Source organism: Phragmites australis, chromosome 2 (assembly GCF_958298935.1).
Source record: "Phragmites australis chromosome 2, lpPhrAust1.1, whole genome shotgun sequence".
Lineage (NCBI taxonomy): Eukaryota > Viridiplantae > Streptophyta > Magnoliopsida > Poales > Poaceae > Phragmites > Phragmites australis.
In genome coordinates, this window is record NC_084922.1 from 44,938,422 (window position 1) to 44,955,280 (window position 16,859).

A 16,859-nucleotide genomic window follows, 5' to 3' on the forward strand; every position below is an offset into this window, starting at 1 on the left:
TGATGGGGATTTCCACCGGTGAAAAGTGGCTTTCAAGCTTTACCATGACAATGGAAAATATTGCGCATAAAAAAACTTCTTACAGAAAAATTTTAAATAGGTGATTCGCAGTGGCCTCAGTATAAGTTCTAACTGAAATGCCGCGCAGGGTTATCGATCAAGACATACGGTACTTCGTCTTTTTTTTTTTGGCGAATGAATGGGTGCTTTGTTAATTGTGGATAGATAACTTTTTCTTGTTTTGTGCCTGTCCATGGTGGACTGCTCCTTTTTATTGTGGAAAAAGGAATTTAATATTCCATACTTGGAATAAGTGCACGTTGATTATAGCACCAAAACTAGACCCAGATTTGTTCAATGGATTTGGTTTTGTCTGTTGTTACTGACTGTTGCTCGATAGCAAATAAAATAAATAATATTGTTCCCAATGGATGCTAGGATGCAAATCCTTATCCAATGAGTAGCAGTGGCTGTTGATTCCTCCTCAATTGGATGGAATTTTCTGGGTGCAGAATGCACGCATGCATGAACAATGAGGAAAAGCATCGTGATTAAGGAGAAGAATGCAACGTCGTAAAAGCACGCATGGAGTATTCTAACCAAACCACTGCAATGTTTGATTGGTAGTTTCTTTGGACAGATTGATTGAGTTCTCTGCTTTACTTTTGTCCATGATGGAAGGTTTCACTTGTAGAAAAAGACGCTCTAATTTTACAAGCAAAAACATTATTCCTTGAATGAAACAGACCTCTCCGCATCAACCGGTTGAGACTAATTAATGTTATATTATGTGTGTATTTTTTACTATATAAAATATGAGTTGATTTTCGTATCACATTTTCTCGTATGGTCTTTCCATCTAATAAAAATCTCTAAAATTTAAATAATTTATTTACTTTTAATATCCATCCTTATCCTATAGCTTCCTTATTTTATTACCGACTATGGATATATAATTTGTTTTACTAATAAAAATAAATAAATAAATTAGGATAAAAATTAGTGAATAATCTTCTTCTCTTTTTTTATTCCATCTAAAATAAAAATAGGATATCACTCTGGATGTATTTATTCGGGGACGCTCTCATAACGTATATATTTCCATAACTTGAGTTTATACTCAATATTATTATGTTCAATATATATATATATATTTTACACATGAGTCCTTAGCTAGTGTGTGTAACGTTGTTGCAGTGCTGGTGGGGAGAAAGTGTTTGGTCGTGTGGGACTGTGGCTCGATCAGCTGGGACACTGCACCTCAAACAGTGATCGATAGAGGGCAGAGGCGATGGGAACGGCAAAATCATGGGTTGCCAACGCGATCGGCAGACCCCAGATAACCCGAAGGCTGCCCCAGGCCGGCCGGAGCCATGCACGAGACCAACTTGCGCCACCGCCCCACGACTGCCGTGGCCACCAGCTGAGCTGCGCCTGCAACCCGCACGCAGCAGCTGCTGCGTTGGCGTTTGATATTCGGCAGGGTCGGCTCAGCTGGCGCAGAGACAGCGAGGCCGGGCGCGCCGGCCGGATCGACGGGTGCAGCCCATCTTGCTTGCCTTTGTTTATTCCCAGCGCCTGCAGCCCCCTCGCCCGATCGTACCGCACTCGCGCGCGCGCGGCACCCGCCTGCCATTATACTACGGCGCATGGTACGGCGCGCCTGATTAGCTTACGGTACGAGCTGCCGCCCGGGCGCCATCGGGATCCGCGGCCGCGGTTATCCTATGCCTTAACCGGCCATTCAGATGCATCTGTGGAGGTGCTAATCACGCGACCGGAGGGTGCTAAACATGAGCTCGGATTGCCAAGAATAAGAAACTGATCTTTCGCCGATGCAGCTGCAGGCAGGCGGCGCGCAGATTCAGTGGCTAGCGGATCAATGATCGAGCTCCAGCTCACCAGCCCCAATAGCAACGAGAAACACCCACTAGTTTACACATACCTGCAATGTGGGCGCGGCTCAAGTTCTTCTGTTCGGGTGAGAGGAATGAAGGAATGCATGCATCTATCGGCATGTACCAGCGACAGCGGCGGCGGCAGAAGCATCGGTTTCAGCTTCTTTACTGTCTCGACCGGTGAAGATTCTTTGCAGGGACGGACGGCAGCGGCTAGCTTGACAGGAGGCGGCAGGTTCATGCATGAATCATGTATCCGCTGAGAGTTCAAGGACGGCGGCCGGCCCCGGCCGGGCCAACCGATCGTGCAGCCCAGGCTAGCACGTCCTCGACGGGGGCGTTGCTGGTCGTTTGTAGGCCACGGGGCTATTGCAGTCGATGATCCTAGCGCGCACTTTGCCGCGGCAGGCAGGCACTGACGCCGACCGGGGCTGAAGAACAGCGAGATAGCCTCGGACGCTCGTGCTGCATGCGTGGTGCGTGCGCTGTGTGGTAAACTGATCAGTTGTGTACGGAATACGTACCGTGATAGTGCGAACGTAGTACTAGTATCCGCAACTAAATTAATAGGTGTTCCAGCAGAAATAAAGCATGTTTTTTTTAATGTGCACATTTTTGACGGTAGAATGGAAGAATGGCTTTTAAATTTAGATGTGGTTCGGAAGGTAAAATAAAATAAAATGCAAAGAACACTTTTCTCGACGGGAAACGTAAAGAATTGAAAGCATCAAGCTAGCAATGATCTTAATTATGTCACGAAACCTACTAGGCAACAATGCGAGAGCAACATAATGTATTTCAGCAGGGACGTAGACCACGTAACAGAATAACAAGTGATGGGAGGATTAAACGTTGCCGATCAATCAATTTGTTTTTGTCGGTCGAAATAAAAATCCATTTGTTTTGTGATGTGGATATGGACGACATGCATGAATTATGAAGATGCACCTCCCGGCTCTATCGCCTATACAAGTAGATAGATCAATGTTATAGTAGTAGACTACTAGCAGCGAACGCCATTCAAAATCGGATAGCCTTGAGAGATCAATCGAGGCTATTTGCATGAGAAAAAAAGGTTTGATGTTACATGTGCATTTTAATAAGGAAAGCCGTTGCATGTTCAATGAATCCGTTCAATAACACGTTCAATGTACCGTGTAATATCTCATCAATAAGTGCTATACCGGTAGTTTGGACTAATCTGACTGATCAGTTACATATGATTGATTAGCTACGCCTACAAATAGTGTTTACAAATTTTTTACTCATGTGCTGACGTGGGTGACTTTGGACAAGTTTGTTGCATTGTTGTCCACTTCAGTAAGTACAATTTTTGTATGATTTTTTTTTTAGGTGTAGCACTACTGTCCATTTGGAAAAAATAAAGGAACTGGCCATGGTATGCAAGAGGAAAATAAGTTGAACAAAATATCTCCGGTGAATATATCAGCATCGATGCAGGGACCCTAGTTCCTTTTCATTTCGAAAGGAGGGGACACTTGTTGCAGACCCCTCCAGACAAGTTTACACAGCAAAAGCCATTCTGATATACTCCTAATCATCAGCATTTTTTAACGATGCCTTTTTTTTTTCTCTTTTTGAACCACATTGTTCAAGAGCGTAGCACAAATCTCTAGCTGCTCCTTTAGGGTGTGATTTGTTGTTCGTATATGGTTTTGTCAATATATATGGTATACATAGTCTAAGCAGAGTCGTAATTGCTAAAAAGAAAAGTGTTTTGTTGATCGTATCTATTTGAACTGATTGAGCAGAGTTTTTGTTTGTTTGGTTGAATATGAGGCTATATGAGAGGTTAGATGTACTGAGATTATGATCAGCCTGCATAAGGGTGGTTGTGGTGAGCCCTGCATATGAGTGGTGTGCTTACCCCCATCATGATTTTGCGTGAAATGAATTTGGTTTAAGTCCCTAGGACGCATGTATTTTATAAAATTGGCTTCATGATAGGATTATTGTTCATGCAATGCTTATAAGATTAGACTTGGCAATTTTTGTGATGGATGGAACTCCTCACTTGATCCCTTGCGACTTTATAACAGCTTCACATGTTGCTGTACTTTCTACAATGATAACCAAAAAATCATGGTGATATTTTTGTGACCACAAATTCTCATGTTGTGCTGCTTTGCTCGGCAAGACAGGTTTCCAGTGTCTATGTCACAAAAATAACTTACCACGTGCACGGAATTATGTGATCTTACCAGCTGAAGAGAAGAATTTCAATTTCAATTGATTACATCCATGATATAATCAGATTGTTTGAAGCCAGATGACACACAATTTTTCACCGGGTTCTTGAACAGTGATCGCAATATACTCTTAAGAAAATGAACACCAGAAAGTGAAGCTCTAATATACTATATCCAATAGTAAATACTAGGAATATGGCATAAAACATAGTCAGTTCCATCATACAATTCACAGCTGACTTCATAATGATTTATGTCGCTTGCCTTGCTTGCCAATATGGCTGCATTAGCTTGTCTAACATAACAAAAGCAGTTGGTGGATGCAGATCAAAATATACAAAATAAAGGTGTGCACAGTCCACGCCACCACCACATCGACAATCCACAATATGAAGTTTAGAGCATTATCATCACATCCTATGTTAAGGTGTCAGTTTCACCTTACATAAATATTTTAGCCACCAAACTATAAACTACACAAAAGTTCCATCAACCATCAAAGTAAGCAAAAGGTTAATGACCACATGTCAAGCCAACTAAGAATTGTTTCAACTGACCTCATAAATGACAGTTCTATCAACCTAAACATTTGATTATGACCTAACACTTGAAGGAACATCGGAACTTGTTCCTCCACCCGGCTATGAATTGTGCCCCTCAGCAAATGCTTCGTCCTAAGCAATATATATGAGTAAAAAAAATGGGGCTCTCCTCATTTTAAGTTGCTTCACACAATTGCGGTCATCATTGTGTAATATGAATCTAAGTTTACCCATCCTAATGTTATCTCTTTCCGACATAGGACCGTATGTGATAGCTAGTGTTTGGCCATCGAAACATCTTGACACATACATCATGTAGGCACACATTGCAGTAATTAGACTTACACTTCGAACAATAAGTTCATGATGCTTATGACCATTTCCTCCATCTATGCATAAGTAAGAAAAATTCAATCAGCTCATAGATAAATTTAATATTCCAGTACACATATGAGCAAAGATTGATGAAGATCGTATAAAGTTAACAATTTGATTTTTTATGATCTGCATATGAGCAAAAGAATAAGAACTTGGTGTCTTCACTAGCTGGCACAAAATACCTAGAAACATCATGGTTGAAACAAAACAAGCTATACGATTAACAGTTAAAACAGTTTCACTTGAGATTTGTGAATCACATTCTGGTAAGTTTGTGAATCTATCCTTTATGGTCTCCATCATGTGACATTCACGATTCACATTCTGGCAAGTTTTAGATGTTTTTAGTAACAATACTTGGCATTGTTATGCATGCGATTACCAGGAGAATAGTAAAATCTCAATGAGCACAGTAACAATACTTGACATTGTTATGTAGGCAAGCATCCACTCATTCACACAAACTGATGGACTTGTCATGCTTCAAACTTAATATTACCAGGGGATAAACAAATGGACATGGATTACTATACACACACACACATATATATATACATATACATATATATATATATACACACACATACACATATACATATATATACACATACATATATACATATATATACACATATATATATATACATATATATACACACACACACACACACACACACACACACACACACACACACACACACACACACACACACACACACACACACACACACACACACACACACACACACACACACACACACACACACACACACACACACACACATATATATATATATATTAGAGATTCTCTTCATACTAATGGACTTGTGATGCTTCAAAGAGTGAACAATAACTAATATGAGATCTTTCACAGAAAAAGAGATATAACACATTCACATAAATAGCCGGATCTAACATGTGGCACCTAAAAATCACCCGAACCTATTAACATTGGCCTCTGTCGTAGTGTCACGCGTGCAGAATCGTTGGATGGAGGAGAATCAGAGGGGTGGGGCGTACCTTAGACCGGTGGAGGGGGAGCAGATTTGGAACCACAATGGCGAAACAGAGCAGATCTGAGCAGATCCCACGGAGAGGGAAACCAAGGGGAGTGAGCAGCGGTGAGAGAGCAGCAGGGTAGGGGGGCTCTGGGCGGGGTGAGAGGAGAGAGCGGGGATGGGACCAAGGGATGACAACTTGGGACGGCTCGCATGCACCGCTTGCACGACTCGGACCAAGCTCGAGAGCGAAGGGTTTTCTATGCGTCGCTACTGAGATAGACCATATCAGTATTTTCGTATGCATTAAGGCATACTACTTAGGTTCATACGGATAACTAATCACATTTCTCTCGCTGATTTACACACATCTGCTAGATCAAAATCAGTTGATGCGGATAACCAATCATACGGCTTATCTGATATCTGCATCTAACAGCCACTAAAACCAGCCCACTAGAAGAACTGGCAAAGAAGGTAGTAGAAGAGTATCAGCCCAGGTGCATGCATCCAGCCTCTCCTCGTGTCCTATATAAACCGGCCAGGCTTGTCCAGTGTTCAGCGCAAGGCGGTACTGCCCAAACCACCTCTTTGGCCGCATTGCGCAAGGCTCACACCCACACTGTCTATCTGATATCTCCTCTACTGCCGCTCCTGCTTCATCAGCAGCAGTGGTAGCAAGCGGCGCGTGGTACAGAGCACCGAACAATCGACCACATGGCTCAGATGATCTCCGCCATGGCCATGGTGGACGCCGCTCCGGCCGCGTCCGCCATTGTGACGAAATTGCAGGCCGCCTGCCTGGAGGCGCCAGCCTCGGGCATAACCGTCGTGTCGAGTCAGCACGTGCGTCCCGACGGCGCGTCGGCGATAGGCGACCTCACGCTGTCCGTCTCCGACCTGCCCATGCTGTCGTGCCACTACATCCAGAAGGGCATCTTCTTCCCTGCCCCCGACTTGCCCATGTCCTCGCTCGTCTCGCTGCTGGTGTCGTCGCTGTCTCGGGCGCTCACCGTCGTCCCGGCCCTCGCCGGCCGCCTCGTCACACTACCTGACGATCGCATCGTCATCCGTTGCAACGACGCGGGCGTCGAGTTCTACCACGCCGTGGCACCCAGCCTGTCGCTTGACGACTTCCTCGTGCCTGACGCCGACGTGCCGACCAAGCTGACAGAGGACTTGTTCCCCATGGACCGGACCGTAAGCTACGACGGACACCGTCGCCCGCTCACGTCGTTCCAGGTCACCGTGCTCGGAGACAGCGCCGTCTTCATCGGCATCGCCGCCAACCACGCCGTCGTGGACGGCACCTCCTTTTGGCACTTCTTCAACACCTGGGCCGCCATCTGTCGTGGCGCGTCACCCAAGCTGCCAGACTTCCGCCGAAACTTCTTTGGAGAGTCCACCGCCGTCCTCCGCTTCCCCGGCGGCGTGGGCCCGACAGTGACCTTCGACGTGGACGCGCCTCTCCGTGAGCGCGTCTTTCACTTCAGCGCAGATGCAATCCGCGAGCTGAAAGCAATAGCCAACCGTCGCCCGAGCGGTGGCCAAGACGCTGAGGTTTACGGCAAGATGGCGCATGACCCGAAGAATCCCGAAGGGCGCAGCGAGATATCGTCGTTCCAGTCTCTGTGCGCGCAGATATGGCTCGCGGTGACGCGCGCGCGGAAACACCTGGCGCCCGACGCGACGACGACGTTCCGAATGGCGGTGAACTGCCGGCACCGGCTTCGCCCGGCCATCTCCCCGGTCTACTTCGGCAACGCCATCCAGAGCGCGGCGACGACGGCGACGGTGTCCGAGCTGGCGCGCAACGACCTGCAGTGGGCGGCCGCCAAGCTGAACGCGAGCCTCGCGGCGTACGGCGACGGCGCGATTCGCCGGACCGCGGAGGCGTGGCAGGCCGCGCCCCGGTGCTTCCCGCTGGGCAACCCCGACGGTGCGGTGATCACGATGGGGAGCTCGAACCGGTTCCCGATGTACGAGGGCAACGACTTCGGGTGGGGCCGCCCCCTGGCGGTGCGGAGCGGCCGCGCCAACAAGTTCGACGGCAAGATGTCGGCGTTTCCGGGGCGCCCCGGGAACGGCAGCGTGGACATCGAGGTGTGCCTTCCCCCGGACACCATGGCGGCGCTGCTCCGCGACGGCGACTTCATGCAGTACGTGTCGTGCCCGTCGCATCTATTGTGATGTGCCGGTGAGCGAGTGGGCCCACCGTGACATGCCGTTGCGCCGCCGCTCGTTCGGCCGTTACTGCCTTTCTGGGACGAGCTAGTTGGTGCCAAGACACTGCATCCGTCTAGATGTTTTCGGCGTGCTCCGTGTTACTCTAATTATCAACTAGTACTGGGATTGACAAGCTGTTAGACAGCAAGTGATGATGCTAGGGGAGTGTGGAAATGAAAAACTGTAAAACAAGGAATCAGAAATAAGTTTCTGAAACTGTCAGAGTTCAAATATGATTACTGGTGTGTGGATTTCTAATGGTTAGTTTGGAGCAACATGCTAATTGGGAGTAGAGATGAAAAACAAGGAACGGGAACGGTCGAAAAAACTCCCTAACCGTTTTTATTTTTACATTTTCTCTCGAAAACGGAATCAAAAACGGGAAAGCCGGAAACGGGTACGAACTCGGAAATATCGGGATATTAAAAACGAACCGATCCGAACATAAATATGCGGGTATCAATTAGAAATCGATAATTTAAAATAAGAACATCGATCCGTAGAACAATAATTTCAAGCATCGGCGTGACACATAATTAATTCATACCAACAAAAGTAATTTATATCATACATAGATGAACCACATAATGACATAAGTATCAACTGAAAAACAACTATCATGTCGTAACTCAAAGTACTCGACATAACATATAATCACACAAAGACTAGAATTGGAGGTGGTGTAAGAGCTTGAACAATATTGGTAAGTCAGCAGCTGACTGAGACTGGACCACTGAGATCTGATTGAACTTTGGGATAGAGGTTATGTTTGGACTGGCTGACCGGGCTTGACATATGGGCTACATTGTGATTTGTAAAGTTTGATCTAAATTAGAAAAACGGAAAATTCTAGATTAAAAACGAGAAATCCGAAAATGGTCGGAAAAACCCCATAACCGTTTTCATTTTCACATTTTCTCTCGAAAACAGAATCGAAAACGGATGAGAAAATATAGAAAACGGATCGGAACGGAACGGAATTTATCCCGTTCGTTTCCATTCCTACTTAGGAGAGTGCTGTTTTTGTGCTGATGTTTGCTGTGAATTCTACGATTTTCTTATTATGAATCCCTACGATTTCCTCATGAAACATTGTACACATCATCAATTCCCTCATTTTTTTTCTTGGAACTTTTTATTTACTCCGTTGCAGTCTTGCAGAAGAGCACGTGGCATGTGGTTGCCATGTGTGATAGAAATACACCAAGGTCTTGACAGATTTCACGGGAAATAAGGGTCAACCGTCAACAGTTTTTTTTTATATTAATTTTTCAAATTTAGCAATTTTAGCGGCCATTTAGAGAAAAGCAACTATAGACGTCTGTGACCTGTTGGAAGGGCGGCACGTTTTAAAAACTAAACATGTCACGACATGTTTTAAAAAATAAAACTACAGATTCCATTGCTCTCAAAATTCAAAGCACTATGTAAATAGTCATGAAAAATTCTAAAAAATATATATAATGTAGAGGATACAATTATCTAGCTCTCACAAAAATGTCAGCTAAAAAATATTACATGTACAATGAGAAACAAAAAAAAGATGTCCTTTTTTTTGTTTCTCATTGTACAAGTAACTTTTTGAGATGAAAATTTTATGGGAGCTAAATGATAGCATCTTCTACACCATTATTTTTTAAAGAATTTATGACTATTTACTTAGTGTTTTGAATTTGAGAACATTGGAATGTTGCATTTTTATTCGGACGATATGTTTATTTTTTAGTGTTAATTAGATTCATGCCATTATAAAAGTTGTGGTTTTAAAATATGCCATTACAAATCTAAAATTTAGAAACATGCCATTACAAATATATCCAAATTATATCCATGTCATTACCATTACAAATCAGGCATATCTCATAATGGCATGGATTCAATTTCAAGAGATTTGTAATTGCATAAATTCAAATTTTAGGAGGTTCGTAATGGCATGATATAATTTTCAGAATATTTGTAATGGCATGGATCCAATTTTTTTAAAAAATTATAATGACATGTTTCAAAATACTAGATTTGTAATGACATATTTTAAAACCACAATATTTGTAATGACATGAATCTAATTAATCCATTTTTTTAAACATGTCACCCGTTGGAAAGACATGTGCAAAGATGTCCTATTCGTATTATTTTTTCAAACGAGCACATAAAATTACTATATTTGAAAATTTTAAATATAAAAATTATCAATGTTTGCTCGTCTCAAAACGTGGTCACTTTGCTTAGCCCATGGACATCTGGGTGGCCGTGGACTAGTAAGCCATTGTAGTGGGTGATGCTTGCCGAAGCTGGGACAATCTGCTTTGTTGCTGTTGCTGTTGCTGGCCCAGCCCATGTAACAATAACTTGATTTCCTGAGGCGACCCGTGTCCATTAGCTTTTGAATGCTGGCCGGAGGGAGTCAGGAAAACTCAACGGGGCAGCACACTCCTCATTATGGGCCGAGATGGTAAAAGGACACGAATTGTACCCAACGTCTGTAGCTGTAAGTCTGTAAACTACAACAGCCCAACAAACACTACGATGTCAAGTGGTGAAGGGCCGAGCACTCCGGATTCCAGACTAAGGGTCTGTTTATTTTAGTTTTGGATTCTGGAAAGCAGATTTTAGATTGTACATTTTAAAAAGCTAAATTGTAAAAAGTTGAGAGTCCAGAATCTGAGGGTTGTTTGGCATCTGGATTCTGGGATGGATTAAATGTTTGGTTTGGTTGCGTAATATCCATAATACCCTTAGTTTTTGTAAGTGTACAATTATGTCTATTAAAGATTTTTTTCACTGTATATTTTGAGCATAGTATATTTTCGTTGAGCATAGTATGCATGCACGTTGAGATCTTATCGTTGGCGGAGTCCCTTTGAGCTTCTAAATTAAAACAAAAGTAATAAAAACCATCTAAAGTAGCAATTATTACAACACGGATCATCAATCTACCCTCTCATAGAAAACAAAGCATTAGCAATATTATCACGAAATGCATTCATGTCACGGACAGGCGCTGGCTGGAGGCGGCCTGGACGGGCTCTGGCAGGAGACGGGCGCGTCGGCGCGTCGATGCAGCAGGCGGGTGCGTCGACGCAGGAGGCGGGCACGTCGACGCAGGAGAAGGGCGCGTCGATGCAGGAGGCCGGCGCTGGCAGGAGATGGGAGCTGGCTTGGACGGGCGCTGGTAGGAGACGCGCGTCGATGCAGGAGGGCGAGCGCCGACTGGATGGGGGATCCGGCAGACGCGCGTCGATGCAGGAGGGCGGGCGCCGGCTTGAGGACGTGCGGTGGCCGGCAGGATGGAACCGACTGAAGGGCGGTGGCCGGCCGGATGGATCCGGGTGAAGGGCGGTGGCCGGCAGACGGGCGATGTGGATTCGGTCGCTGCAGGAGATCGGGAGAGGGAGGGGTGCCGACGGGAGATTAGAATAGAAGGTGGAAAGAAAACGTTTCGGAAACATAATGGTAATGGTGGGTAATTTTATGCTGCTTGTGTGGGTCTTTTTATTTTTTTCTAAAATCATAATCCGCAAAAAACTGGTTAGACACAGATTACAGATTGTGACAAAAAAGAGGACCAGATTTTAAAAAGCAGATTGTACAATCTAATTGTTTGTTTTAGCTTCAACTTTTAAAAGCAGCTTTTCAGTATCTAAAGCTAAAATAAATAGATCCTACACCGCGTCTTTTCCTTTCTTCCTAAAGAAAGGAGATACTACTAGAACTATCAGCTTAGCTTTTTTAGCCCTTTTTTTTTTAAGTAACACACGCTACAGCTGCCTGAGGAAAAACCCCGCGTCGTGCGCAGCTTTTTTAACCTTTAAACAATGCCACTTTGAACAACGTGCTGTGAAGTTGGTTAGTAATTTTCTATCCGGCACCATAGATACAATATCCTCCATGAACAAGAGGTAATCCAGTAAAATAGCTTCCGATCGGCGATCTACCAGGTGATGCTGATCGTAGGGGACCTTGTAGGCTTGTCGTCTGGAAGACTGAAACATGCACTGATGGCCCCAGTGTTCAGATCAGTCAAGCTCTAGGAGGATTTTACGGGCACGAGCATTTTTACCGTAAGCAAAGGTAGCACCGTTTTCTTTGTTAAAGTTAGATCTCAGGCTAGACTCATAGCATGCATACCCTTGAGCCTACGCTCACGCGCATGTAGCTATTACACTTTGTAGCTGATTCAGTTACTCCACAGCTAGCTTCTGCACCTGTATAAATTCGACTCGAGAGTATCAATGCAAAATGTGTTGCCTGTCTCTGTCTTATGGTACCAACTTTCTTCCGATCAAATTCTGCTAACTTCGGCTGCTCATTTCTTTGCATCGGTGATGAGCTCTTCTTCCTCCTGTTCCTTGGCTCACCTCTCCAACCCTTTCATTCCTTCGACAGCTGCCATCACTCCCATCCCTGCCTCTTCGGTGCTTCTGATCAACATCAAAGCACATGTGCCCGTGAAATGGATTTTCCAGACTCCAATTTCTTGACTTGGAGTACCTTCTTCAACAACACTTTCCGCAAGTTCTGCCTAATGGATCACGTTGACTACACCATGCTGAAGCTTGACGACGCCGACTGGACCCAAACCGACTACTGCATTGTGTATTGGCTGCACTCGTCGGTGTCTAGAGAGATCCTCAACATCATCATCAAGCTGCAGGACACCACCGCCTACTCTAGCCGGATGGCGATCACCGGACTCTTCCTCGACAACTCCATGCAACAAGCGATCTATGCCCAACAAGAGTTACATAGCCTCTATCAAGGTGAATTGTCCATCACTGAGTACTGTGGCCGCCTGAAACGGTTTGCGGACACTCTTCGCAACGTCGACGCACCGCTGGCAGATTAGGCCTTGGTCAACAACACCCTTTGAGGTCTCAACTCCAAGTTCACACACGCTATTTTCGTCCTCACCGCATAGCTGCCACCGCCGATTTTTTTTGCGCACACACTCCTATCTCCTGCAAGAGGATAACCGTATGGCGCATACAACCAAGGTGGAGGCAGCAACCGCGTTCCTCGTGGCCGGCTCTTCCGGTGGGGTCTCCAACAACACCCCGCCGCCCTCTCCTACACGCACGTCGTCGACTTCCTCCAGTAGCTCTAACCACAAGAAGAAGCGAAAGACGGCTGATGGATGCTACTGCTCCTCTGGCAACACCGGCGGTGCGTCTAGTTAGTTGGCCAATCCACTGGCACATGCACCTGCGCAGTGGACTCCAACGTACAACCCTTGGACAAGGATTGTACAGGCCTGACCCATGCCTTAGTGGCGTGCGCAGGGTGTTCGTGGGCTGCGTCTTGGCGTGGCTCCTACTCAAGACATGAATGCGATGATGTCCTCGGCCTGCTACCCCGACATGGCACAAGCGTCGATGATGCAGCCCCAGATGCCGCCGACTCAACAACAGCTACCACAGGCTCTCTTCTCCACACTCCACGGCTTGAATACCAGCACACCACACTCCGACGACGGTGATTGGTTCCTCGACACTGGCGCAACGTCACACATGGCATCTCATCCTGGTAGCACCCATTCTTTCTCCCTGCCGTCATCTCCCTCTCATATAATCGTTGGCAATGGTGCTCCTTTACCGGTCACCCACACTAACCATGTTTCTTTTCAAACTGCTGCATCTCCCCTTCAGCTTAGGATGTTCTCACTTCACCATCTCTTATCAAAAATTTGATTTCGGTTCATACTCTAACCAAAGACAATTCTGTGTCTGACCCATCTAGTTTTTCGATCAAGGATCTACAAACTTGGATGATGTTGCTCCGATGTGGCTCCACTTGTGATCTCTATCTGCTTCGCACCAACACTACTGCAACCGGTCACCAAAGTCTACATGCCACCACCTCCACAGAGCTTTGGCATGCACGCTTAGGCCATTCGGGCAATGCATCTTTGGCTCATATTCTACAAACCTTTGATTGCTCAAGTAATAAGTCTGCTGCTCATTAAAAAGACAATGATATTGCCTAGAGGGGGATGCGAATAGATGTTTTAACAAAACTTTGACCCATTTTACTATTTGGCCTAAACTTGCAGCATAAATAAACTAATAGATTTTTCACACTTGAAAAATCTAAATATGTTAGGCTTAACTAGTGCACAATCACCCTAAATAGGTATGAATGTTATAATCCTAGGGTGACAAATATTATTCAAATGTACCAAAAGATATGTAAGAAAGCTCAAATTGAAAATCCTGAAAATACTGTTCATCGAAAGTTTCTAAAATTACTGTTCACTGAAAGTTTCGGGTTCAATATGGAACTTCCGGATTCAATCTGGAATTTACGAGTTCAGACAGAGAAAGAGTTCAAAACTAAAATTAAAGTATGCCTAATGAGTTCTAGCTCAAACTAAATGAAGTTATGTGTTCCAAATAATGTTTCTAAATAGATCCACGAAGAACCTACAAACAATTTCACACGAACAAGTAGATCAAGCAAATATGCACAAATGGAAAGTAAGAACTCAAGAATAAGGAAATAAGAGAGGAGAGACAAGATTTGTTTCCTGAAGTTCGGACACCTCCTCTAAAGATTCCTACATGTCCGTTGAGAGGCTTGGTCACACTTGAGCTAGGTCTCTCTTAAACTTTTTCCTCACCAAGCTTTTTACTTTGAATTCTTCTCTTCCGGAGGCAAAATCGAAGCATTCATAAACATCTTGCAACACACCATAACCTTGGGTGCTCGCCAGCGATGCCTAACTGCCTAGGAGCTTCAAGCTCCAAGAGTAACAAACGTGACGATGTACTTCTTGCTGATGACTCGAGTGCTCAAGAATAGAGTTTAGTTCACTTTCACTCAATATTCTAATCTCTCAACCTAACTCACTTTTCTTCTCAAATCTCACACTAAATCGGAGTGGAAAGGAGTTCTTTTGGCTGTAGGAACGTTTTTCTTTTGTGCCCCAAGTAGCAACCCCTTCAAAAGGGTGAGGGGGTATTTATACACAACCCCTAAAAACTTGCTATGCCCAAAAGTCAATACAACTCAAAACTTTCGGATTCACACAGAACTTTCGGGTTAACCCAAAACTTTTGGGTAAACTAAATAGGCCCAAACCGAGCACTCTGCTCGGTGCTCATCCGGAGGTTCCGGACAACCCGGAACTTGCGAGTTCAAACAACTGACACATTGAAAAATGACAATAACTTTTGATCCAGAAGTTTAATTTCGGAGATTTTGGACTCCATGAAAAGCTTATTTAGAGGGCTACACATCCTAACTAAATTAATGACCTCAAACATATTGGATCAAAACTAGGAATACTCTGAAACCTAATTCAGACACTTCCACACTTTTCTCACCAGACTTCCAAAGCGAACTCTCACTTTGGGTTGGTTAGAAACCCTTAAGCACTAAGACACAATAATTAGATATATGTTGCATCCCTCTTAATAGTGCAGTTTGAACCAATTTGAGTCTTTGAATACATTCAAGTACCGCTTCTTTCTTTCAAACTTAGAGGGTTGCTAACTTTTATATCGTCTTCACTCCATCTCTTCTTGATTATTGATGTGGTTGATGCAGATCACCCATAGCTTCCTATGACCTCGCACAGCATTAGCCTAAAGCCTTCACTCGCTCTTCACCACCGCCTTGCTCTTTCGGTGCCAAGCTATTTGCTTGCCGTTCACCACCAGATGGTCTGTCGTAGCTGAGTCTTGCTTGTCCTTCACCGTCTTGTTATAGAAAACCATTTTGTATACGACATCTTCAATAAATTCACTTTATCATATATGGAGTCTAATTTTGTTATTCACTCTTGTCATATATGATTTCAATTCAACTTATGCCTTCTTATGGATCCTAACCCCAACTCACTCTCAAGCACAAAGCACATGAGTTAATCCATAAAACTTAATCGACAACTTTTAACTTAAGTTACTTGATTTCCACAAGTAATTTAGCCTTCATGCTTCAAGCTTGTTCTTCTATTTTAAATCACTTGATCTAACTAAGTCTTGGTTTTATATGTGAGCGTTTGCAAAGTCTGCTGTAATGAATGCTTGTTTGCTTAGTTTGAGACTGAAATTGACTAATTCTTAATGCTTGTATTGGCTCGGCACAAGCGAATGCTTATGTGGTGGTCACTTTGAACATGATTCAGCTATGTGAAATTAAATGTACCAACTAATTCTTCGGATGTAGCTTGTACAGCTTCATGTTCTTATGTTACTATTTCTTTTTGAGTCTTTGTGCATTTGTGCACTCCATCCTCTACTTTCTGTAGCAGTTTGACGTTTCTAGCATTTGCAAATGCTTTGTAGTATACTTGTGAAAGCTCATTAGATTTGCATGTTTATGCATTGTATAATATTTTGTCCTTGATGTTTGCATTGCTAAAGGGGGAGGAATGATTGAAAATAGAGATAAATGAGAATAATGTACCGAATCACAAAGAAGAATCTTGCATAAATAAAAATTGTGCATTCATCAAGGGGGAGCATTTGATTTTGTGTTTTTAAGCTTTTATTGCTCTTTTGAGGTTTTTGGATTATTTTTCCTCTCTTAGGCCCTATGCAATATTTCTTATGTCAAGTGATATATTTTTGCTCTTTCTTTAGTTTTTGTCACTTGGATGAGCCTATC

The 16,859-nt window shown here is 44.1% G+C and overlaps 2 protein-coding genes across 2 annotated transcripts; both read left to right on the forward strand.

The window, feature by feature from the left end:
• Positions 1-6,600: 6,600 nt before the first annotated feature.
• LOC133909183 (uncharacterized acetyltransferase At3g50280-like) lies at positions 6,601-8,522 on the forward strand. The gene has a single exon (XM_062351501.1). It carries the CDS (start codon positions 6,744-6,746, stop codon positions 8,214-8,216), a length of 1,473 nt encoding a protein of 490 aa, XP_062207485.1. The 5' UTR covers positions 6,601-6,743; the 3' UTR covers positions 8,217-8,522.
• A 4,183-nt stretch (positions 8,523-12,705) lies between these two features.
• Positions 12,706-13,098, forward strand: LOC133908070 (uncharacterized). Its single transcript, XM_062350197.1, has one exon. It carries the CDS (start codon positions 12,706-12,708, stop codon positions 13,096-13,098), a length of 393 nt encoding a protein of 130 aa, XP_062206181.1.
• Positions 13,099-16,859: the final 3,761 nt, after the last annotated feature.